The sequence below is a fragment of the Rana temporaria genome, chromosome 9 (genome assembly GCF_905171775.1).
Source record: "Rana temporaria chromosome 9, aRanTem1.1, whole genome shotgun sequence".
NCBI lineage: Eukaryota > Metazoa > Chordata > Amphibia > Anura > Ranidae > Rana > Rana temporaria.
In genome coordinates, this window is record NC_053497.1 from 102,554,156 (window position 1) to 102,581,132 (window position 26,977).

Sequence of the window (26,977 nt, forward strand, 5' to 3'; positions counted from 1 at the left end):
CGGGACACAGAAAAGCATAGTAATTACTATGTGGGTTATAGAGTCTACCTTCAGGTGATGGACACTGGCATGCCCTTAAGGCAGGAAGTTCCCTCCCCTATATAACCCCTCCCATACCGGGAGTACCTCCGTTTTGAAGGGGCAGTGCTGGACAGGTAAGTGTCATATTATTAAAAGTCAGCAGCTGTTGTGGAGTGATACAGCAAAGATAGGGTCGTTACCGACTGCAAGCTGTTGTAGCTACTAACTTTTAATTTTTTTTTTTTTTAGGCTGAAGAACGCCTTTAAGCCTAAATTGTATTTATTGTATAAATTGGCTATCAGTCTCTGACATCGACTTGCATGAAATGTCCTTTTCAAATTCCCTCCTCGACATTTAAAAGTGGTTGGAAAGGTACAGTTTTTTTTACCCCTCATGCATTCGATGCATGAAAGTCAAAAACCTGATTGGCTTTTGACAGCAGCGGCAGTTACTGTCAATCACAGCCAGTGAGCCAAAGAGAAAGTTGAGGGGGTGGGGCCGAGCCGTGGCTCCAAGTCTAAATGGACACACAGAGCAGGGGCTCGGGTGCCCCCATAGCAAAATGTTTGCTGTGGGGGCACCCGGCAGGAGCCAGGAGCGCCAGCGGGAGACCCGAGAAGAGGAGGATACAGGCTGCTCTGTGCAAAATCACGGCACGTAATTAAATTCAAATCAGGGCTTTGACCACAGCAGTCCATAACCATTCTTTTTATTTTGTTAGCCATTCCTTGATGAATTTGCTAATGTGTTTTGGATCATTATGATGTTGATAAATACATTTCCAGTTCAACTTCAACTTTTCATTAGGCACACTTTGATATTATGCAGAATGTATCTTACTGACTGCAAGCTGCCCAGGCCCCAAAGCGGCAAAACACTCCACACATTTGCTTTGCAAAAACATCTCTATTCTTACTGTGGCCAAACGACCCTATCTTTGCTTTATCACTCCACAACACATTGCTCCATAAGGCCTGGTCTATGCCCATCAGTGGTAAACAGTGGTCTTGCCCTAATGTTCTTTTTGGACAGTTAAAGCTTGTTCCTGGCACACCTCCCATGCATATTGGATTGGTGCGCCCTTTGATTGTGGACACATTCACTTTGATACTATAGCAAGCATTATCTGCAGACTCTGCTACAGTAAATTACAGTACATTCTAGGGTTGTTTTGAGAGTCTGTTTAGAATGATACAGCCATCTCTTGGGTTGAATTTGCTGGGCCTGCCACCCATTGACCAATTAGAGGCCATTTGAAATATATGCCACCAAAATGTGTTTCTTTATATTGTAATGATTAATTTAAAAACTGCTGTGTTAACACTGGTTACAGACTTTCCCCATAATTAGATTTTATCTGTTAGAATGTATCAAACAAACAGAACAGCAAAAGGTGGAAACATCGGAACTCATCCCATCATCCCTATGCACACACTACCAGTCTCTCACCTCTCTGCCCCATGCACACAACCCTGATGGCCTCTACCACCATCACCTTATTGGCATAAGTACAGACTGTCGGTCTCTGCCACTATCAGTTTCGCACTGCCACATGAACAGATGGGAAACTCTGCCCCCTCCACCCCTCTGCCATGTTTACACATTCTTTTACCCTATGCTGTAGGTCCACTTTGCCAATCTCTACCACCATAAACTTTTTGAACTGTACACCCTTTCATAGGAAAGTAAAATACTTTAATATAAATTGGGCATACTCATTTCACACACTGCAAAAATAAAGGTTGCTATTGTCCCTTACCCATGTTTATACATACACCTGTTTACTGAAACCCAAAATGAGCACAATTCAGTTAGATCTTAATAATGACAGAATATATAATTTAGAACGTCCAGAAATTATACATAATAGTAATTCTCTGCCTCCTTCCAACAGTCAGTCCTTGTCCATTCTAACCACACATCAGTGATCTATGTCAGTTCAGAGCCACATACTGTCTTGTATTTATGATTGTTTTTTAGAATGTTCATCAGCTAAAGTGGAACTTTCTGTATGAATTTCTTGAACCACATAAATGTAGTGGCAGCAGAGAGACCATACCTGTAAAAGAAAAGGATCATTCCACAATTAATCAGTTTGACTGGCCCCAAATTGAAAAAAAATTCTTTCTACTAATAACAAGCTACTGGTGAAAAAGCCTTTCTATTCTGATACTATGGGCAGATTTTTAAAAATGTGTGTGTGTGTGGGGGGGGGGGGGGGTTGACAGGGGGACACACTTTTCCAATTATAACCAGCACACAAGCTGCACTTGCTGGGTGCCAGGGTTCTGCACCAGTACAATAGTTCTTAAGAAACTATTGCTTTATCAGTTCTGGAGAAAACATACTCCCAGTTGTCAGTGGTTTACAGATTTGTATACGGGACCTGACTTTTTAAAAGTCATTTCTGATGCTGCCAATGGAAGCATTCTTCTTTACGGTACTACACTGGGCTGACTCCATGAATTCTGCGCTCATTTTTCCATGCTTCCTTAATAAAAAAGGGAAATATAATTACCATGTAACAATGTACTGCATGTGCTCATTCCTCAATGTTACCCTCGTCTGTCCTCCAATGGGTCCACCAGGAACTGTGTTGGCTGTGATAAGATGCAAACAGTTAATTACACAGTTGCCCCTTTGCATTATACACAAACAGAATATTGTTAGGACATGTTCAAATTGGTGAGCTGTGGTCTGGGTGCAATGCAATTGTATGTGCTTTCTACACACGGTTTTAGGTGGATCCCATTGACTACTATTACACAATGGGGTTTATTTACTAAAGGCAAATCCACGTTGCACTACAAGTGCACTTGGAAGTACAGTTGCTGTATATCTGAAGTGGACATACAAGAAAAATAAAAAACAGCACTGTTGCTTGTATATGATTGAATGATAAAATCAGCAGAGCTTCCCCTCATTTCAGAGCTTCTCCTCAGATCTAAAGCAACTGCACTTCCAAGTGTACTTGCAGTGCACATGTAGTGCAAAATGGATTTGCCTTTAGTAAATCAACCCCTGTGTGGTTTCTGCAGCATGCAGGACTTTAATGCACTTTCATTTCCCAGTAAGTCATTGCTATGGGTATAGCTGCTGGCTGAAGGAGGTTGTACAGTATGCAAATCAAAAGAAGCAGAGCCCCAATTGGCTGGGAACTTTTCGTCTGGCTCCCTTTCAACTAGTCAAAGATAGAATTCTAGGTGGAGGAGTGTCCTCTGGTCTAGTGTAATAATAAACTTTACTACAATTGTGTATTTACTATACCTTGACATACAGAGGCGTGTTGTTGTGTTCCTATTGCACTGTAGTTTTAAACAGTGTATTTGTTTTTACGTCTTTACAATGTTGGCTGTTTTTTGTCTTCTTTTCACCTATTCCCCCCCCCCCCTATTTATGGGGAACAGGGGAAAGGTTGTGGCCTATATACGTGTCACACTTAACTCTTCTGTGACGCATACTACACGTCTTCGTCGTTCTTTATGTGAAATGAGAAAACTGTTAACAATCAAGTAACTCTGTGTAATGATCTTTGGTCTATCTTGAACACTGTATTTCAGAAACATACTTATTTCATGGTGTTATATTGTACCTATAATATATAACATGTATAACTTTGAACACGTGTTATAGGCCCTTAATTTTGTATTGTTTTTTTTTTTTTTTGTTTTATGAAAATCTCAATAAAAAATGAATTGTTTAAAAAAAAAAAGAAGAGGCAGAGCCCCACCTAGTGGCTATGCACATGCATATTGTCCAGTCTTTGAAAGGCAGCAGCTTTACACATACAAAATAAAAGGCTTCTGCCCTCCATCTAACTCTGGAAGATTTTTGAATTTTTATGTCTTTGGACAGAGCATTCAGGATTATAAATTGGCTTGAAGGTTACATGAAAATTCTGACACTTATGGCACGTTTTCGATTCCACCTATTTATAAAAACAAAAAAAAATGAAGATGTTTACTTTTCACAACCTTGATTTATTTTTTTATTTTTTACTACCACTTTAATATCACAGCCACATTTAAGTGGATGTAAAGCCACTCTCATCCTTTCTAAACTACTGCCATAGTGCTGATCTATAAGGATATACATTACTCCTGCATGTATCCTTACCTGTCAAATGTCTCCCCTCTGTCTGTTATGAGAACTGAAAAACTGCAGATTCTGTGGGTGGGTCTGTTGTCTGGAGCTCTGTGGGTGGAGTTGTGATGTTGTCAGTAGACTCCCCGCCCACCTCTACACTCCCCTTGTCAACATGCATTTTCTCCTATGTATTCCTTACACTAAATTCTGCTATGATCACCAACATCCAGGCAAATCCCAGAAAAGTAACCACATGACTTCAGAAAAGTGGGGGTGTGAATTAAAAAATAATGCCCGTCTTAGGCTAGTGCATGAGATATGTAAATAACCTGTCATTCACAGCAAGGGGGAAGAATGGACAAAAGTTTTCTCCTGTTTGTCCATTTATCTCACTGAAAAAAGAAAAGGAGGATTGCTTAGAGCTGGATTAACTCTTTGTGGCAAGACTCGGCACAGATGATAGGAAATCTTATACTCTACATTGTGACAGCAAAAAAAAATAAAAAATTTGGGTTTACATCCACTTTAAGCAGGTGAAATAAATTGGATGATAATTCTATATGTAAAAAACGCACAGTGCCCACAAAACTTCCAAAAATGCAATATATTACGGCATAAAAAAAAAATGATTTGCAGCACATCCTGGTTACAAAGACAGATTTCCCAGTGGGTCAGGAGAGAATGACATTATGAAGTTAATCTGCCTGGCTAATTCTAACTTTACAGGAAAGAAGCTTTCATAGTGCTGATAGTCAATAAATCAGAATATCGCCTAAACATCCTTTTCAAAAGATGCATCTGAAAGGTATGTGTGTGCCAGTATAATTTATACAGGACACATTATAGCTAGCAGTAGTCAGTCACATTCACTGGACTTGTTCTGTAATGCTGAAGATGTTCCGCCAACTTATCTATGCAGTTTCCTCACTTTTAATTAATTTTGGGAACATACCCCTGCATTTATAAGCACACACGTAACTTAGTCACCTTAATCCAATCACCATGGTGTCATTAAATGTGTGAAGGCAGATTTTTGTGTTGTGAAAACACGTTTCTAATTAACATAATCCAATTATAATGATACCATGAAGTAAATTTACGCCTACAGATATGTGAATCAAGTAATGAACACATGGCTCAGATCCAATCACCATGAAAATTGGATTTTGTTAATATTTAATGTAGGATTGTTGTATAAGAAGCTTTCCTTAAAATGGAGATAAGCCAAGACATTGTTTTCAGTTTTGGAGGAAGTGGAGAAGGGTTAGGAGGACCTCTGTCAGATATTATTGCAGTGTTTGTCACTGGTTGGGGAATTTGTTCTAAGGACACAACCGGAAGACCTAGGAAATCTCCTCAAATGAAGCCGAAAATCCCATCCTTGGAGGCGATCACAAAAAAGCCTCAGTTTTCCTCTCACCTCCTACTATAGTGTCTACTGAAAAAATAGAATTTTTGTACTCAACGTAAAATCCTTTTCTCTGAGTTCATGGACGGACACAGCTTTAATATTGACAACGTGGGTATTAGCCTTTAGGAGTGACTAGGCAGAAAGTGTTAACTTCAAAGCTGAACAGCCCCTAAAAAAAAAAAAAAAAAAGAGGGGTGGGTGCTGTGTCCGTTCATGAACTCAGAGAAAAGGATTTTACGGTGAGTACAAAAATCCTATTTTTCGGTTTCGTTCATGGACAGACAGCCTTAATCTTGACAAAGTTGGACGTCCCAAAGCAGTGTCAAAAACGAGGGGTGGGAACAGCATGAAAATAAACTTCACCCCAAAACAAAACAGAGCTCCTCAACTGAGTTGTAACTCTAAACAGCCGCCTGCAAAACTTTGCGGCCGAAGAGGCATCCAAAGATGCACTCACCTCAACTTGTAAAGTTTAGTGAAAGTGTGAACGGGCGACCAGGTCGCCGCCTTACACACCTGGGAGACAGACGCTTGATGTCAGAAAGCCCAAGAGGCACCAATTGCCTTGGTCGAATGCATCGTGACAAGCCTGATCACGATCTGTCGGATCCACCTCGAAATGGTGGCCTATGAGACCACTGGGCCCTTCATGGGACCAGCCACCGAAAAAAGTAGTTTCATCTGACCAGAGCACCTTCTTCCTCATGTTTGGTGTGTCTCCCAGGTGGCTTGTGGCAAACTTTATAATGACACTTTTTATGGATATCTTTAAGAAATGGCTTTCTTCTTGCCACTCTTCCATAAAGGCCAGATTTGTGCAGTATACGACTGATTGTTGTCCTATGGACAGAGTCTCCCACCTCAGCTGTAGATCTCTGCAGTTCATCCAGAGTGATCATGGGCCTCTTGGCTGCATCTCTGATCAGTCTTCTCCTTGTATGAGCTGAAAGTTTAGAGGGACGGCCAGGTCTTCGTAGATTTGCAGTGGTCTGATACTCCTTCCTTTTCAATATTATCGCTTGCACAGTGCTCCTTGGGATGTTTAAAGCTTGGGAAATCTTTTTGTATCCAAATCCGGCTTTAAACCTCTCCACAACAGTATCTCGGACCTGCCTGGTGTGTTCCTTGTTCTTCATGATGCTCTCTGCGCTTTAAACGGACCTCTGAGACTATCACAGTGCAGGTGCATTTATACGGAGACTTGATTACACACAGGTGGATTCTATTTATCATCATTAGTCATTTAGGTCAACATTGGATCATTCAGAGATCCTCACTGAAATTCTGGAGAGAGTTTGCTGCACTGAAAGTAAAGGGGCTGAAAAATTTTGAACGCCCAATTTTTCAGTTTTTTATTTGTTTAAAAAGTTTGAAATATCCAATAAATTTCATTCCACTTCATGATTGTGTCCCACTTGTTGTTGATTCTTCAATTTTTTTTTTACAGTTTTATATCTTTATGTTTGAAGCCTGAAATGTGGCAAAAGATCGCAAAGTTCAAGGGGGCCGAATACTTTGGCAAGGCACTGTATATGCTAGCTCAGAGAGCCTGGACAGGAGGGAAGGAAGGGAGGGGAGAAAAGAAGGATAGAACCTTTTTACTCACCTCTCCAGGAATGCCCAGCTCTGTCTTCCTGCCGAAGCAGGGGATTATACTTACCCTTCCTAAGGATTGTGCTGGAAGCATCTCAGACAGACCATCTTTCGCATGGTGACGGAAGTGACTGTCAGCCAGGCTACTGTGACTCGGCCCTGTAGACCGGTCCTATGCAAGCCCTGGAGCGTATAGCTCACCGGCCACCCGTAGAGAAACGGGCATGTCATGGACGACCCATTGCGTACTATGGTCGGCACACGCTCGATGGCCGAAACTGGGGGGGACTACAAGGACCTGGGATCCAGCCTGTCGCCCAGTCGGCAGTTGATCGAAGATCACAGGAACAAAAAAAATAAAATAATACAATTTCAATCTGGAATAAAAAGCCTCCCGAAGGGAGCCATGTCTTCTCCTTAGCTAGGCAGAAAAAAACAGCTGCTTAGTGCAGGCTGAGGGGACATAGCCAGTAGGACGGGGCTGTTCAGCTTTGAAGTTGTTAACACTTTCTGCCTAATCACTCCTAAAGGAAGGCTAATACCCACTTTGTCAAGATTAAGGCTGTGTCCGTCCATGAACGAAAGAGAAAAATTGTCTTTTCATTTTCTATTCCAGGCACAACGGTCACCAGAACATAGCAAAGACATTTCCTAAAGAGACAGAAAGAAATAAAAAACAAAAACAAACAGACATATATGAGTCCTGTAATTCCCGCGCCGGAGACACGCCTCTGCCCGTTGTCTCGGCTCTTGATTGGATAGATTGATAGCAGGAGAGCCATTGGCTCCTGCTGCTGTCAATCAAATCCAATAACGTGGGCACCGGGGCTGAGTCCAGCATTCTGCTTCTATGGAGGCAAATGCTGGACTCGAGAGCGTGCCCGCAAGGTAACCCCCCCCCCCCCCCCCAGGAGAGCGATTCTCCTGGGGGGTTATAAGATGCGGGGGAGAAACTAGACCCCAGAAGTCGAGGATCGGGGCCACTCTGTGCAAAACTAACTGCACAGTGGAGAGGTAAGTATTACATGTTTGTTATTTAAAAAAAAAAAAGTGAAGCCTTACAATCACTTTAACACTTCTACACAAACAAAAATAAGTTTCTTATAAGACTTAACTACAACATGCTGGAAAGTAAAGTACACAATGGGGTTGATTTACTAAAACTGGAGAGTGTAAAACCTTCAGGGTTTTTTGTTAATTTAATTGAACAAGCTAAAGTTAGAATCTGATTGGCTAATATGCACAACCGTACCAGACTATGCACGCTTCAGTTTTAGTAAATGGATCCCATTGTGCTCTGTGTGTTTCTCTTAACACCACAATGGTTTATAAACAGTGATCAGTGTACAATGTCCCCGCTTCGAGCATGGGGATGGGGAGGGAAAAGGAAGGAGGGAGGGAGAGGGAAAGAGGGAGAAAGGGAGGGAGAGGGAAAGAGGGAGGGAGGCAGTCAGAGGGAAAGAGGGAGGAAGGGAGGGGGGAGGGAAAGAGGGAGGCAGAGGGAAAGAGGGAGGAAGGGAGGGAGGGAGGGAGGAAGAGGGAAAGGGAAAGAGGGAGGGAGGCAGAGGGAAAGAGGGAGGGAGACGGAAAGAGGGAGGGAGAGGAAAGAAGGGAAGGGGGGGAGGGAAGAGGGGGGGGGAAAGGAAAGAGGGGGGGGGAAGGAAAGGAAAGGGGGGGGGGGGGGAAGGAAAGGGGGGGGGGGGAAGGAAGGAAAGGGGGGGGGGGAAGGAAGGAAAGGGGGGGGGGGGAGGAAGGGGAGGGGGGGGAGAGGGGAGGAGGGGAGGGGAGGAAGAAGGGCTTTATTTCCTGTAATGACACAACACAGATTAATTGGCATACATAAAATCTTGTCAGTCTTACCCAGACTGGCATCAACAAGTATAGGCTCTGCCCCAGTCAGTTTTGCCATGGCTTCCACATCCCGGTAATGCCATCTATTTCTCTCAGGATCATTTTTTGGAACAAATGGCTTGCGCTTCTCTGAATGTCTCACAATACCGATTAAATCCACTTCTCCTTCTACCTACAGGAAAATAGACACAGGACAGCAACTTACTCTCCTCCTGCATTGTATATACGATAAACACTTTATTGTATATAGCATAAGGCACTTCTGCCTTCCCCCTTCAATGTCTAGTGTAAATGTCACCAGTACCTTCTTCTTGCATTGTATACTGTACTCATACTGTTATCTCTCCCTGTCATTTCCTTCAATGCATACTGTACACCATTTCTGTCACTTCCCCCTACAAACTATACTGTACGCCTCACTTGTCCTTTCCTTCTGCATTTTATATTGTTTTTCTCACCTGCCCCTTTATCCGTGTCTCAGGATTGATCTTCTTTCTGGGGATAAAACCCCGGTTTACCAGGATTGTCACTCTGGAGAAAGAGAAGGAGAGACATAATTAAAAGTGCCCAGCTAGCGCCCAAAAAGCGCAGCTAAAATGACGGTAAAGCACCACTAAAACTAGCAGCACTGTACCGCCAACATGGCCGCGCTAGAGTGTGGAAGGGTTCTTGCACCCCAAAATTATTTTTACCAAAAGCCAGAACTATAAAACTTTTACAAAATATAAAACTATATTTCTATTACCATATGCCTACCCTATATACAACCTAATCCCCATCATTGTACCCTCCCCACTTAATATATAAAAAATTCCTACTGCTAAACACCCACTCCATATATACAGTAATGCAAGTGTCATTATTAGACTCAAACCCTATATACAGCCAAATTCAGGAAACAAATCCAAATTACTGTAACCTCCAATCCTTTAATAAAAAATAAAAAAATGTACAGTTTTATACTCTCCACACCATAAACTAAACAAATCCTCCTTGCTATACCTCCACCCTATATTCAACAAAATTCCCATCCATTACATATACAACGGAATTCTCAGTACTATATCCCCCACACCATATACTATCCCATTACTACACCGTCTCCCCATATATAATCAAATTTGCATAACATATCCTCAGTAATAGCAACCCCAACCCATAGATAACCAATATTCCGGTACTATGCCACCCATCCCATATATAATCAAATCCCTATTACTATAACCATATCCCTATTAATATGTATAACCAAGTTATGACCCACCACTTTTATAACCAAACTCCCCCAGTACCATACCCTCCACACCACATACCAACCAAATTTCAAACACTATACTCCCACTGGATATACGATGACATTCCTATTACTATACGTCCCCACATATAATCAAAATTCTCATTACTTCCCCCTCCACTCTGTATTAAAACCAAAATTCCCATTACTATAATCCCCACCCCTTATACTCCATTCAACCAAAACATTATGACCACTGACAGGTAAAGTGAATACCATTAATTATCTTGTGACAATGGCATCTGAATGTAGGTTGATATATCAGGCAGCAAGTGAACATGTTGTCCCTGAAGTTGAAGTGTTATAAGCAGACAAAAATAGGCAAGCGCAAGGATTCAACTTTGACGAGAGCCAAACTGTAATTGCTAGATGACTGGGTCAAAGAAACTCAAAAACTGCAGCCATTGTGAGAGTGTTCAAGGTGTGCAGTGGCCAGGACCTACCAAATGTGGTCCAAGGAAGAAAAACTGGTGAGATAGCGACTGGGTCGTGGGCAGCCAAGGCTCACTGATACATATGGGGAGTGAAGGCTGGTCTGTGTAGTCCCATCCAATAGAAGAGCTACTGTAGCTCAATTTGCTAACAAAAAAATAATGCTGGTTCTGATAAAAAGTTGTCAGAACACAGTGCATCGCAGTTTGTTGTATAAAAGCCAGCATAGCTGCAGACCAGTCAGAGTGTCCATGCTGACCCGTGTCCACAGCCAAAAGCACCTACTATGGGCATGTGAGCAATCAAACTGGACCACGGAGCAATAAAATAATTCTCCTTATCTCAATCAAATTGAGCATCTGTGGGATGTGCTGAAAAAAAGTCAGATCCATGTAGGCTTCACATCATAACTTTATAGGGCTTAAAAGGATCTGCTAATGATGGTTTGCTACCAGATATCACACCATACTATCAGAGGTAATGTGGTGATTAGGGATGAGCCCGATGTTCAAGTCGACATTGGGTGTTCGCCTGTTCGCTGAATAGCGAACAATTTGGGGTGCTCCCAGCAAATTTGAAAGCCGCGGAACACCCTTTAAGAGTCTACGGGAGAAATCAAATGTGGTAATTTTAAAGGTTAATAATGCAAGTTATTGTCATAAAATGTGTTTGGGGACCTGTATCCTGCCCCAGGGGACATGTATCAATGCAAAAAAAAAGTTTAAAAAAGGAAGCAGTGATTTTAATAATGCTTAAAGTGAAACAATAAAAGTGAAATATTCCTTTAAATTTCGTACCTGGGGGGTGTCTATAGTATGCCTGTAAAGTGGTGCATTTTTCCTGTGTTTAGAACAGTCCCTGCACAAAATGACATTTCTAAAAGAAAAAAAAAAGTAATTTAAAACTACTCGCGGCTATAATGAATTGTTGGGTCCCAGCAATACAGATAAAAGTCATTGGAAAAAACGGCATGCCCCCCCCCCCCCCAGTTCATTACCAGGCCCTTTGAGTCTGGTATGAATATTAATGGTAATCCCAAGCCAAAATATATATAAAAAAAAAAAAAAAAAAGGAATTGCCTGGGGGTCCCCCCAAAAATCCATACCAGACCCTTATCCGAACACGCAACCTGGTAGGTCGCAGGAAAAGAGGGGGGACAAGAGAGCGCCCCCCTCCTGAACCGTACCAGGGCACATGCCCTCAACATGGGGAGGATGTCCCAATGTTGATGGGGACAAGGGCCTTATCCCCACAACCCTTGCCCGGTGGTTGTGGGGGTCTGCAGGCGGAGGGGGGGGCTTATCGGAATCTGGAAACCCCCCATGTGAATTGGTAATGGGGTACCCCTACCATTTCACAAAAAAAAAAAAAAAGTGTCAAAAATGGTAAAAAAAACACACAAACACAGCTTGGGACAAGTCCTTTATTAAAAAAGAAAAAAAATATTCCAGCGATGTAATCCTTCCTCGACCCGGGATACGGAAAAACATGCCGCCACAATCCAATTTCACCTCCATGGGAGGCCCCCACCGAATGACGCTACACCCGCCGTGACAGCGCTTAAATAGCTGAGGGCGGGGCCACCCGCGACGTGTACGGGTGTCCCCCGCCCCCTCTGACGACACAGGAATGCCCCGTGGAAACCCCCGCTGAATTTTTTTTAAAAAGGACTTGTCTCAAGCTGCGTCTGTGTGTTTTTTACAATTTTTTACTTTTTTTTGTGAAATGGTAGGGGTACAATGTACCCAGTTACCAATTCACATGGGGGGGGGGGCGGGATCTGGGGGTCCCCTTTGTTAAAGGGGGCTTCCAGATTCCGATAAGCCCCCCGCCCTTGTCCCCATCAACATGGAGATATCCTCCCCATGTTAAGGGCATGTGGCCTGGTACCGTTCAGGAGGGGGGGGGGGTGCTCTCTCATCCCCCCTCTTTTCCTGCGGCCTGCCAGGTTGCGTGCTCGGATAAGGGTCTGGTATGGATTTTTGGGGGGTCCCCCACGCCATTTTTTTTATTTTGGCGCGGGGTTCCCCTTAAAATTCATACCAGACATGAAGGGCCTGGTATGGAATTTGGGGGGGACCTCCAGGCAATTTTTATTTTAATTTTGGTTTGGGGTTCCCCTTAATATTTATACCAGACCCAAAGGGCCTGGTAATGGACTGGGGGGGGGAACCTATGCCGTTTTTTAAAATTACTTTTATCTGTATTGCCGGGACACGACAATTCATGATAGTGAAGTAGTAGTAATAGCGAGTAGTTTTAAAATGACTTTTTCCTTTGGAAATGTCATTTAGTGCAGGACTGTTCTAAACACGGGTAAAATTGCGCCACTTTACAGGCATACTATAGACTCCCCCAGGTATGAAATTTAAAGGAATATTTCACTTTTATTGTTTAACTTTAAGCATTATTAAAATCACTGCTCTTGAAAAAAATGCAGTTTTTAAAACTTTTTTTTGCATTAATACATCTCCCCTGTGGCAGGACCCGGGTCCCCAAACACATTTTATGACAACTTACATATTAACCTTTAAAATTAGCACTTTTGATTTTTCACATTCGTGTCCCATAGACTTTAACGGTGTTCGCACAAATTTTTTGCCTGTTCGCATGTTCTGCTGCGAACCAAACCCGGGGGGGTGTTCGGCTCATCCCTAGTGGTGACCATAACTCTATGGGTCAGGGCTGTTTTGACAGCAAAAGGGGGACCTATTTAAGATTAGGTGGGTGGTCATAATGTTATGGCCGATCCATGTTTAGTGCATCTGGAAAGTATTCACAGCGCTTGACTTTTTCCACATTTTGTTAGGTTACAGCCTTATTCCAAAATGGATTAAATTCATTGTTTTCCTCAAAATTCTATAAATACCCCATAATGAAAACGTAAAAAGATTTTTTTTTTTTTTTTATAATCTTTGCAAATTTATTAAACATAAAAGATGAAAATAAAATAAAAAAAATCACATACACATACTGTAAGTATTCACAGCCTTTGCCATGACACTCAAATATCGAGTTTTGCTGCATCCTGTTTCCACGGATTATCCTTGAGATGTTTCTACAACTTGATTGGAGTCCACCTGTGGTAAATTCAGTTGATTAGACGCAGCACACACCTGTCTATCTATGGTCCCACAGTAAAAGTGCATGTCACAGCCCAAACCAAGTCATGAAGTCCAAGGAATTATCTGTAGACCTCCGAGACAGGATTATATTGAGGCAGAGATCTGGGGAAGGGTACAGAAACATTTCTGCAGCATTGAAGGTCCCAATGATCACGGTGACCACCATCATCCGTAAATGGATACGTTTGGAACCACCGGGACTCTTCCTAGAGCGGGCCGCCTGGCCAAACTGAGCGATAATGGGAAAAGGGCCTTAGTCGGAGAGGTGACAAAAAACACGATGGTCATTCTGAGCTCCAACATTTCTCTTTGGAGAGAGGAGAACCTTCCAAAAAAACAACCATCTCTGCAGCACTCCTCCAATCAGGCCTGTATGGTAGAGTGGCCAAACGGAAGACACTCCTCAGTAAAAGGCACATGACAGCCCACCTGGAGTTTTCACCTGAAGGACTCTCATGCCACGTACACACGATCATTTTTCGGCATGAAAAAAAGGACGTTTTTAAAAACGTCATTTAAAATGATCGTGTGTGGGCTACACATCATTTTTCGGCTTCTGAAAAACGACCAAGAAAAATTCGAACCTGCTGCATTTTTTAACGTTGTTTAAAAAAATGTTGTTTTTCGGGTTGAAAAAATGATTGTTTTTAACCCGCGCATGCTCATAAGCAAGTTATGAGACGGGAGCGCTCGTTCTGGTAAAACTACCGTTCATAATGGAGTAAGCACATTCATCACGCTGTAACAGACAGAAAAGCGCGAATCGTCTTTTACTAACACGGAATCAGCTAAAGCAGCCAAAAGGCAAATAGATCTTCCTCTTTAGAGTGCCGTCGTACGTGTTGTACGTCACTGCGCTTTGTTCATCATTTTTTTAAAACGATGGTGTGTGGGCAACGTTGTTTTTAATGATGAAGTTGGAAAAACGTTGTTTTTTGGACATGCTGAAAAACAACGTTTTTTTTCATGCCGAAAAATTATCGTATGTACGCTGCATCAGACCATAAGAAACATCTCTGGTCTGATAAAACACAGATTGAACTCTTTGGCCTGAATGGCAAGTGCCATATCTTGAGGAAACCAGGTACCACCCATACAGTGAAGCATGGGGGTTAGCAGCATCCTGCTGTCGGAATTTTTTTTATAGCGGCAGGAACTGAGACACTAGTCAGGATCAAGGGAAAGATGAATGCAGCAATGTACAGAGACATCTCTGATGAAAACCTGCTCTAGAGCGCTCTGGACCTCAGACGGGGGCAAAGGTTCACCTTTCAACAGGAAATCAACCGTAAGAATACAGCCAAGATAACAAAGGAATGGCTATTGGACAACTCTGTTAATGCCATTGAGTTGCCCAGACTTGAACCCAACTGAACATCTCTGGAGAGATCTGAAAATGACTGTGCACCAATACTTCCCATCCAACCTGATGGAGCTTAAGAAGTCCTGCAAAAAAGAATGGGAGAAACTGCCCAAAAATAGGTGTGCCAAACTTGTTACATCATAATCAAAAAGACTTGAGGCTGTAATTGGTGCCAAAGGCGCTTCCACAAAGTATTGAGCAAAGGCTGTAAATACCTATGTACATGTGATTATTTTTCTTTTCCTTTTTTATTAAATAAATTTGCAAAGATTTCAAACAAACTTCTTTCACATTGTCATTATGTGGTATTGTTTTAAAATATTTGAGGAAAATAATGAATTTGATAAATTTTGGAATAAGGCTGTAACATAACAAAATGTGGAAAAAGTGAAGCACTGTGAATACTTTCTGGATGCACTGTATATTCCCAGTATTATACAGTCTTAGATCAACTATTATTTTCCCGACATATCAATCCCCCTCTGGTAGAGCTATAAAATGACATACCCTAAGTCAGTACAGTAAAATGGGGTGATCACATGGGCCCCACTCTCAGTGTTTGATGTGATCTGCCCGGCCTCTCGAGCCTCCTTCGCTGGGTCCATCAGTGTGCGGGGCTGTATATACAGCTCCTTGGAGTGATCAAAGTAACCTCTCACCTTCACAGGATGATACTCCAATTTTTCCAGTTCTGCTGGGCTAAAGACACATAGAAGTGAGCCAATAATAGAAACAGAGACAATGAGTTGTGACCTTAGTAGTTGCTACATTAGTAATGTCCTGTCACTAATTTAAATATGACCCACCCTTCCTGTCAAGGCCCAAGGCTGTCCATACCGTTTTATCGTTCTTTTTCTTTTCGGACTCCCGCGGGGAATAGGCGTTCCTATGAAGAGGCGTAGATGATTGACGTGCGGCTAAGGCGCGTCACGCGTTCCGAAAATAGCTGGACTGGGACTCGGCTATATACGGCGCCTGCGCAGTCAGCTCCTAGTCTGTGCGCAGGCGCCGTATAGCGCCGCATAGAGCCGAGTCCCAGTCCGGCTATTTTCGGAACGCGTGACATGCCTTAGCCGCATGTCAATCATCTACGCCTTTTCATAGGAGCGCCTATTCCCCGCGGGAGTCCGAAAAGAAAAAGAACGATAAAACGGTATGAACAGCGAAAGAAAAACAAAAAAAAACAAACAGCATACTGTACATGTCGACAGTATGCTGGTTGGAATGGTATATAATTGTTTTAGGGTGAACCTCCACTTTAATTTACATAGATTCCTCTCACTTCCTGTTTGGCTATGGGGTAGGAAGTGAAGGGAAATCTCTGCAATGGGACAGGGATGGTAAAAAAATAAACTGACATGGGCTCTTACTCTATCCAAAGACATGCTGGTAGGTAAATTGGATCTTGTCCAAATTGGCCCAGTATATATACACGTATATCTGTGTGTATGACTGTGTGTCCCAAGCGTGTCATGATCCTATGGGGTAAAATGACCGCACCAGCCAAGCAGACACTGGCTGGAAAAAGCGCCTAGAGGCGATTCAGTTTGCATGTGTAGCGCTATACAAGTCATTCATTCAAAATTAAAAAAAAAAAAAGGGGTTGCCTATAGTTCTACTTTAAGTACAAATTTCTGATAATTTTATGGAGAGGACTAAGATATAACCATGCCAATGGTGCAGCAGAAAACATATAGCACAGTGAGGAAGGTTTGTGGTCCAGGATGATAGGACAGTCAAAATTAAAAGCAGCTTGCGTTATACTAACAGTGTAGCGCAAGCCGGCGGGGACTCTTTTCGTGCTGCCCCCCTGCAAAGTGCTGCCCTAGGCCTGGGTCTTGTTGGCCTAGGGCAGCATACAGCATTGCCGCTATCTGAAGAGCATTACCTGTTACCGATTATCTTAGAAATTTTGCTACCTGAAAGTCTGAAGAACCTCACCTGTGTTTTCCCCCTGAGGGCAACAATCTGGGAGACATTGGCCTAGATGAAGCTTGTAAAAGGAAAGGAAAGTAATCATCCTTTTAGCATCATCAGGCCAGTCATACTTAACTATGTATGCAAAGTCAGGAAGACTCACTCAGTTGTAAGAGGGATTGGTGTAGCGTTAACTTGAGACGCCAGTTGCTCTATGAGTTTCAGCTTCCACTTCCGTCGCTGAACCTGGAACAGAGATAATGGTAAATTGCTACAGTGGCCAATCACCCTTTTCCCATTCAGATTCCAAAACTGCAGTATAGGAAAACACTGCATTCATGAAATAGAATGTCTCAGTAATCATAAATGTTTTTAAAGCCCAACTCCAGGAAAACTAAAAGTCCTCATTTGCAGTGGGACCTCATCCACAATGCAAAGGTTAACAGCTTTTTTTGTCCAGGGGAGGGGAAACGCACTTTTACTTACACGATCCTCTGCTTCCCCAGCAGAAGTTGCTCCTCTACGCTCTAGCAGTGGACTGTGCCTCGGCGACCTCATGTCCATTGCAGAGTGATGGTCCCTGCAATGATCTTGACAACATGAGAGGCATATGATCACCAAAGGGCAGGGCGTAGGAGGCCACAGGGGCTGGTTTAGCAGTGCAGAGTAGCCTATGGGAGCAGAAGATCAGGTAAGTAAAACTGCTGTACCTGGTCCCCCAGACATAAACAAACAGTTAACCCTTGCAGTGAAGCAAACCAGACACTTCTAGGCTGGTTTATAAAGGGTGTTTTCAGGGGCTTGCTTCTCCTTGCTAGGAGTGTTGGTGTATTGTAAAGTCAGACACTGTACCTGCCAGGTGCCCAGGCTAAAGGTGGCAACAGGTATAAGCAGCAGAAACCATTTCAAAAACTGGTCTTCACTGGATTCAGTTGATGCGGAGGAAGTGCAGAGTCTGTGCGATTGGGGCTCAGGACCTGTAAGACACACAGAAAATAAATGGCTCTGTCCCTGAAAGGATCTGCACCTACATTAACCAAACTGAAATCTTCAGCTGGTGGGATAAATAATAAAGCGCGCACAAAATTAAATCACATCCCACGGTGGAAACGACATGCAAAATATGTCAGAAGCCATTTCTACTACAAAACATATTGATCCGTCATCCGAACGGGTCACCATATGCAGGTTTGGCACACCACCTGATCCGCGGAGCTCCGCTGCTGCCTCGGCCATAGGAAAGGCCACAGCTTCGGCCTAGCTCCCGGAGCAGCGGCCATCTTGGTCCACCCGGCGGCGGCCTAGGTGAGCCTAGAGCGACGCGCTGACGTCATCACCTGGCTTCTCTGGTAAGACTAAGCAAGCACCGAAAATGAATGCGCATTATAATTAATCGATAATTTTTAATCAGTAACAGCCCTATTAAAAATATTGACCTCCAGATTGTTGTTCATACAATTAAAGCCGATTTCCTAAATAAACAAAAATAACTCTTGCAGAGCAGGGGGAGCTGCAAGGGTAAGTGCTTGATAACTCTAGGGGGGTCAAAAAAAGAGTCTGTAATACTTAAAGTGGTACTAAAGGCAAAACTTTTGTTTTTTTTCCACATTATGGAAAGAGCAAGGGAGGGTTATAACCTCTGCCAAGTTACATTTTTGCCATTGGGGAGATTTCTCTTCACTTTCTGTCCCATAGCCAAACATTCCAGAGTGAGTGAATCCCTTGTTGTCACCAGGGTCAACAAATCAATAGCCCCAATAGCAAATTTTCACTCTATTCTTGTTCTGGTGACAACCCTCAATTTGGGATTTCCTTTTATTTTCTCTCCCAGTGATAACAGTATACAGAACAAACACAGAGGGTGACTCTCCCTAATGGGGGCACAGACAGCAATAAAAAGCTGACTGGTGTTCTAATCCCTCTCCATTCTATCCAAAACTAAAAACGTGTTACCTTTTGTTATATTGACCTAATCTTCGCTCTCTTGGCTGCTGGTCAGCTCTTCTCTCCAACATCCTTACATACAATGCAAGACTTTTAGCCCTGCATTGCACTTGATGCGACCACCAAGCACCTTAGAGAAAAGTCTTTGGACCCAGTGTTTTTCAACCTTTTTGTTTTAAGTCAAGGCACCCTTTACAATTCCACACAATCTCAAGGCAGTCAATTCTAAAATGTATAAAAAAACTAAAAATTAATAGTTTTACATAATGCAGCAACACCCATATGCGTAGGACACCCAACATTATCGTTGATATATTCTTCCAAAGCAAACACCTTTGCCCACTGGTACGGACTAGTATTCCAATGTTTCTCTTCTCCCTCAGCTAATGTCACACCAGTGCCGATGGAGAGGGGAAGGAGAGGGGCACACAAGGGTGCTGTGCAGGTGCCAAATGTCCTCCTTATAAACCGATGATGTCATTGATTGTTAAGACACTGGCAACTAGAAGGTTGTAATAGTGCACAATGAAAACCCTTGGCTTTATGTAACTAATAGGCAGGCTTCACCCACCTGCTGGCTTGTATACAATTTTTTGGGCAGTTTCTAGGCATTTTGCCAAGACCCCTCTGAGGACACCTGAAGGCATCCTGGTTGAAAAAGGCTGCTTTGGAACACAGGAGTGAGTCTGCCATAGTAAGGAATAAGGGTTATGTCTTACACTTTATTCTTCTATCCTTGGACCTCATGAGCGTTTAACTCTTGCAGTGTGTTACCTACCTTTTATCAATATTGTTTTGTAAAGGGGGGTCTCCAGAACTGGACACACTGTATTAAATGAGGTCTAACGTAAGCTCTATATAACAAAGACAGGGCCCCCTTCCTTCTGTTGGTGAGCTCTCTAGTGAATGCAAATCCCTGATGGCTGAACTAATGTAACATTTTAAGGGATGAAAATGAGATGGGAATTGTCATTGTTGGGGTATCTATACTCAGATGAAGAAATTAGGCTCACCCTAACCTCCCTTTTTACCCCTTCTCTCTTTTGATCTCTCTTCCTAGTTCCCTTAGTATTATCTAATTGTATTATGCCACTATCCCCCCCCCCCCCCTGGACTAAACCCAAGTACTTGATGTAACCCCCTTTTTTTTTCTTTCCTTAGTGATAACATGCTCCAAGAATACTGTATTTCTTTGTGGGGCGACACACTGACTATTCATACTTCCTCAGTGATGCAAGATGAGGAACAGAATCCTGTACTAAGAAGAAGTAACTGTTTTTCCAGTTGCAATATGTGGGTTACATTGAGGTTGTGTCCCCCTTATAGTTGAAGTATATGTCACTTACCCCTTTTTAAATAAAGTGGACCAGAGCAGACATGGGGGGTAATCGCCCGGGAGACAGACAGGGCAGAGCTGAGGACCTGGAAGAAGGAACAGTGCAGCAGATTAGAATTACACACAGACATGATAGGAGTGTTACGGATCTGACTGAAAGATGATGCAGAGAAGATGGGAAAGCCCTGCCAGCACTTGGAGCAGATAGTCATAGCACCTCCATACAGAGTGGGGAAGATGGCTCCTCAGCAGTGAATAAACTCCTATCCTATCCACCGACCATTAAATTGCTACCAAACCCAGGACCCTGCATTCACTATATCTGGTCTCCCACAGTACATGAAAATGCAATAATTTTAGTAAATATTAACCTGCTAAATACCTTTCCTCATCAGCAGTATATAGCAGTCTTCTGACTTCTATCAATGTCCAGTTAAAGCGTGTATGAGTTTTCATTCTCCTTATTGTCCTATGAGGCTGCATGACCCCTGATCCTCTGTCTGGGTAGTGCCGATTGGCACTGGGTTGATCACAAGAAAGTAAAAACTCTAGCAATACACACCAAACTGAGCATGTTCAGAGTGCCCCCAAGGCTCTGTACTATCAGGAGATGGATTGGGGACTGTGGAAGAAGGGGAAAATCAGAGAAGACAGGGTCAAACAGCCTTTTTACACAATGCGCAGAATAAACCCCTTAGGTTCCACTGTAATCATAACAAGTAGGGTTGTCCCGATACCAGTATCGGGACCGATACCGAGTTTTAGCGGGAGTACTCGTACTCCCGCTAATACCGCCAATGCTAAAATAGAATACTCCCCCCCCCCGCTGCCGCGTTAATCACCGCGCGGGGAACATTTCAGTCAGCTTTCGTTTGAATAGCTGTTTTTCCCCTTGGACGGATCTGTCCAATCGCGAGCAAGGGGGAGTGTCTCTATACACAGCGCGGCGGGGAAAACAGCTATTCAAACGAACGCTGACTGTAATGTTCCCTGCGCGGTGATTAGCGCGGTGGCGGCATCATAACAGTAGGTACGGGGGACATGGCTGGATATACGGGGGACAAGGCTGCAATATGTTTGGGGACATGGCTGCATATGTTGGGGACATGGCTGCATATGTTTGGGGACATGGCTGCATATGTTTGGGGACATGGCTGCATATGTTTGGGGACATGGCTGCATATGTTTGGGGACATGGCTGCATATGTGGGGGTCATGGCTGCAATACGTGGGGGACATGGCTGCAATATGTTTGGGGACATGGCTGGATATGTTGGGGACATGGCTGCATATGTGGGGGACATGGCTGCATATGTGGGGGACATGGCTGCATATGTGGGGGACATGGCTGCATATGTTTGGAGACATGGCTGCATATGTTGGGGACATGGCTGCATATGTGGGGGACATGGCTGCATATGTGGGGGACATGGCTGCATATGTGGGGGACATGGCTGCATATGGGGGAGACATGGCTGGATATGGGGGAGACATGGCTGGATATGTGGGGGTCATGGCTGCAATACGTGGGGGACATGGCTGCAATATGTTTGGGGACATGGCTGGATATGTTGGGGACATGGCTGCATATGTGGGGGACATGGCTGCATATGTGGGGGACATGGCTGCATATGTGGGGGACATGGCTGCATATGTGGGGGACATGGCTGCATATGTGGGGGACATGGCTGCATATGTGGGGGACATGGCTGCATATGTGGGGGACATGGCTGCATATGTTTGGGGACATGGCTGCATATGTGGGGGACATGGCTGCATATGTTGGGGACATGGCTGCATATGTTGGGGACATGGCTGCATATGTTGGGGACATGGCTGCATATGTTGGGGACATGGCTGTATATGTTGGGGACATGGCTGCATATGTTGGGGACATGGCTGTATATGTTGGGGACATGGCTGCATATGTTGGGGACATGGCTGCATATGTTGGGGACATGGCTGTATATGTGGGCACATTTAAAAAAAAGTATCGGTATTGGCGAGTACATAAAAAAAAGTATCGGTACTTGTACTCAGTGATAAAAAAGTGGTATCGGGACAACCCTAATAACAAGCATGCTTCACTGCATATACAGTGATTTTACTGTTGTGGGTTTAGTAACATTTTAATAACAGCAAGATGGACCTCCCCATGGCAGAACATTTCTACAGCCCTGACAGCAGTATAGAAGACCTGAGGGTCGCTGTTCTAAAGAGGCTCTTTCACACCATACATGCAAGAAATCTGATGAGAAAACCATGCAGATTTTACTTGCAAAGACATTAGTTTACATGTGCATTTCAGTGAGTTTTTATGCACTTGGACATCAGTTTTCATGTGTGTCAGTTATGTGCCCTGGTACAGTGTAGGGATTTGCCAGCACACCATGGATCTTTAACCGGTTTCCGACCGACTCCTTTACATATACGTCGATAGAACGGCACGGCTGGGCAAATTAATGTATATTTAAGTCACAAAATTCTCGCCGGGCGGGCGCGCCCCTGCCGTGAGCTCCGTGACCCTGCCCGCGGGACCCGCGGACTCGTCTGCCGGTGTCCCACGATCGGGTCACAGAGCTGCAGAACGGGGAGAGGCAAGTTAGTCCCCATTCTGCCTAGTGACACTGTCACGGATCGTCTGTTCCCTCTCATCGGGAGCAGAGATCAGCGACGTGCCACTCGTACCCATGCCCCCTAAGCGTTAGAATCACTCCCTAGGGCACACTTAACCCCTTCCCTGGGACCTACTGATAAACCCCCTCACTGCCAATTACATTTACACAGTAATCAGTGCATTTTTATAGCACTGATCGCTCTATAAATGTGAATGGTCCCAAAAATGTGTCAAAAGTGTCCGCCATAATGTCGCAGTCACAATAAAAATCGCTGCCATAAGAATATTAATAAAAATGCCATAAATCTATCTCCTATTTTGTAGATGCTATAACTTTCGCGCAAACCAATCAATAAACGCTCATTGCGATTTTTTTTATAAAAAATTATGTAGAAGACTACTTATCGGCCTAAACTGTGGAACAAATATATATTTTTTTTATAGATTTTTTGGGGGATATTTATTATAGCAAAAAATAAATGTTTGCAGATGCAGATTCCTGCACAGAAAAACCCTGCAGGTGATACCTGTGTTGTGGTGTAAACAGGACAAATAGAGAACACCTGCTATTATAGTGCCCTTGCAGAATAACTGACGACATGGTGTGAACGGGGCCTAAAGGGAAACTCCAATGCAGGGAAAAAATATAGAAGACAAAAAAAAACACAATGATCTAGCATATACAATCACTACACAAGCCATTCTGTAATTGAATGTAAAAATTACCTTTTCTTTTTAATCTGCAGCTCTATAATTGCCTGTAAGGGCTCATTCACACAGGCAGAAAAATGCTGCGTTTAGATGTGTATTTTCTGCATGAAAGAAAGATCCTGTGTAAAATATGTGCCTAAAGTACGTGTGTTTATGTGTGTACTTTAGTAAAATCTGCAGATCTATGCGCATAATATCAGCTGCTATGTCCAATTTTTATTTTTTTTTGCTTGGCTAAACACAGCGCACATTTTAAAATTTAGACACAGTTGTGTGTGGCCTCACCGACTGCTATAGTGATGCCTTTAGATGTGTACAAAACTATCTGCTTTACGCATCTAAACGCAGCATTTTTTTCTGCCCGTGTGTATAAAGCAATACCATTCAATGCAGTATGGCAACCTGGAGGTGTCCCATACAGCGTTGTAAGGAATAGCCTCAGAAATTTCATTTCCTGCTTCTGTTTGGCGCAGTGATTTTCCTAAAAGTCTGCACCAAGATACAAGTCACGTTTTTGGCATCCCCGGCAACAAAAATGTCAGTATTGGTGAGACACTCCTAAAGGGTTGATTACGTCTCTGGTGTCATATTTGCCACATTTCAGGGGGGAGCAGATATCTGTGTAATACAGGTATTTACTCCCACCTCCAGGCATAGTTATCTGCGGATATCTATGCCACGTCTGGTGCCTCCTCCTCACCCCACGCTGTCTTCTGGGAGACACACAGGTCCCAGAAGATAGCAGGGACCATTCAGTTCACACAGCGTGACTCGAGCATGCGCAGTAGGGAACCTTCACTTCCTGAACCCCTTACTGAAGATGGCAGAGGCAGCACCCGAGGGACAGATTGGCTTTGGGTGCTGACATTGCGGACGCCCTGGACAGGCAAGTGTCCTTATTTTAAAAGTCAGCAGCTGCAGACTTTTAAAAAAAAATAAAAAATTTGGTGGAACTCTGCTTTAAAGCTCTAGTCCCCTCCAAAAATGTAAAGTCAACAGCTAAGAGAGAGAGAGAGAGAGCCCTGACACTTCTGGGTAGAGGGCAGGCATGTGCGCTGCTGGCGGCTTGCCTCCGCTGTAATTACGCACAGCGTAAGCCGATTGGCAGGTGCATGGTACTCGAAGTTCTATGGCACCTGCCGATCGTTGGGCAGTTTGCCATTCTGACAGGTGGGAAAGAATGGAGTTTGCGCTTCCCCCAATAAAAGCACCTCACACAGTTCACATAAACCAGTGGTCTCAAAGTACCGGCCCTTGGGCCGGGACCGGTTATAAATGGCCCGCAGGCAGGGCGGAGGGTGCCGCGGAAGTGGGGGGGGAGTAGATTTCCTTCACATGCAGAGTAGCGCAGGAAGCGTCTCTGTCATAAGAGAGAGGGGGGGAGGACGAGAAGAGAGGGGGGGGGGCGGGGAGCAGCCGCAGCGTGAGACAGAGAAGTGAACTTATGACAGAGACGCTTCCTGCGCTACTCTGCATGTGAAGGAAAAAGACAACAAGTAAACGCTGACCTGTACCCCATGTACCCTGATTGTGCCCCATGTACCCTGATTGTGCCCCATGTACCCCGATTGTGACCTCATGTTCCCTATGTACCCTGATGTGCCCCATGTACCCTGATGTGACTTAATGTGCCCCATGTACCCTGATTGTAGCCCCATGTACCCTGATTGTAGCCCCATGTACCCTGATTGTGCCCCATGTACCCCGATTGTGCCCCATGTACCCCGATTGTGCCCCATGTACCCCGATTGTGCCCCATGTACCCTGATGTGACTTTATGTGCCCCATGTACCCTGATTGTGGCCCCATGTACCCTGATTGTGGCCCCATGTACCCTGATTGTGCCCCATGTACCCCATGTACCCTGATGTGCCCCATGTACCCTGATGTGCCCCATGTACCCTGATGTGCTGTGCCCTGATGGTGAGTGGTCAGTGTGTAGTGGTCAGTGGGGTGTGTAGTGTTCAGTGTGTAGTGGTCAGGGTTAATAATGCATCCACTGACACCAGTGCTGGGGGTAAAAATGCGTCCGCTTACACCAGTGCTGGGGGTTAATAATGTGTTCACTGACACCAGTACTGTTGTTTTTGAAGTTTGAAAGTTTGCATGCGGCCCCCCATGAAAACTTGTCTTGTGGCCCTCAGGTAGTTTGAGACCCCTGACATAAACACTGGTTAGGCACACAGTTAACCCTTTGACCGCCCTGGATGTTTAACTCCTTCCCATCCAGTGTTATTAGTACAATGCATATTTCTCGCACAGATCACTGTATTGGTGTCATTGGTTCCCACAAAGTGTCCGAATGTCCGCCGCAATATCGCAGTCCAACTATTAGTCCTTGATCGCCGCAGTTACTAGTAAAAAAAAAAAAAATCCATCCCATAGTTTGTAGTTGCTATAACATTTGCTGAAACCAATCTAAATACGCTTATTGGAATTTTTTAAGCAAAAATATGTAACAGAATGCATATTGGAATAAATTTGGATTGTTTTTTATTGTACCGGTATATGTTCTATAACAGAACGTAAAAAATATTGTTTTGATTTTCAGAGAAAATGGAGTACTGTCCGTGGTACTTTTTTTATTTGCACCAACATACAATTTTTCAGGGTGTTTCCCCTTCTTCAAGGTCCAAGCAGTACTCAAGGGGAAACACCCCAAAAGCTTGTCCTGAAAAATTGTATGTTAGTGCAAATAAAAAAAGTACCACGGACAGTACTCAATTTTCTCTGTCACAATTGCACTAACACGGCTACAATCACGCCAAGTTTTTATTTCCAAAATAGTCGCTCTTTTTTTGTTTATAGTGCAAAAAATTTAACCCGCAGAGGTGATCAAATACCACCAAAAGAAAGCTCTATTTGTGGGGAAAAAAGGACATCAATTTTATTTGGGAGCCACATCGCACGACCGCGCAATTATCAGTAAGGACTCATTTACACTTGCTTCCACTTCAACACACATGAACAACTGTGCCAGATTGTAAAAAATGGCCTGGTCATGAAGGGGGGGGGTAAATCTTCCAGAGGTCAAGTGTATTGGGAAGGAATTGCACGATGATGAAAGGTGCCTGTGACTGCTGAGACCATTTACCTATCTAATGACGGCTGCATGTGAGGTAAGTAGTCCCCCGACACCCACTCAGCCATTCCCTGACCCTCACCTTCCCCTCTCTCACGCCCCGCCGACAAAGTGACAACCACACCGCGGCCATTCTTTTCCTCCTTCCGCCACTTCCGGGTCACGTGCACCGGTCACCATGGAGGCGAGAAGC

General features: G+C 43.9%; 1 protein-coding gene across 1 annotated transcript; it reads right to left on the minus strand.

The window, feature by feature from the left end:
• Window positions 1-1,695: 1,695 nt before the first annotated feature.
• Window positions 1,696-26,973, minus strand: LOC120913793 (surfeit locus protein 1). Its single transcript, XM_040324008.1, has 9 exons — window positions 26,867-26,973; window positions 20,385-20,460; window positions 17,947-18,071; window positions 17,258-17,340; window positions 15,685-15,876; window positions 9,422-9,494; window positions 8,973-9,135; window positions 2,541-2,622; window positions 1,696-2,081 (listed from the first exon to the last, which is right to left on the minus strand). The coding sequence occupies exons 1-9, from the start codon at window positions 26,915-26,917 to the stop codon at window positions 2,015-2,017; spliced, it is 912 nt and encodes a 303-aa protein (XP_040179942.1). The 5' UTR covers window positions 26,918-26,973; the 3' UTR covers window positions 1,696-2,014.
• Between the last annotated feature and the right edge of the window lie 4 nt (window positions 26,974-26,977).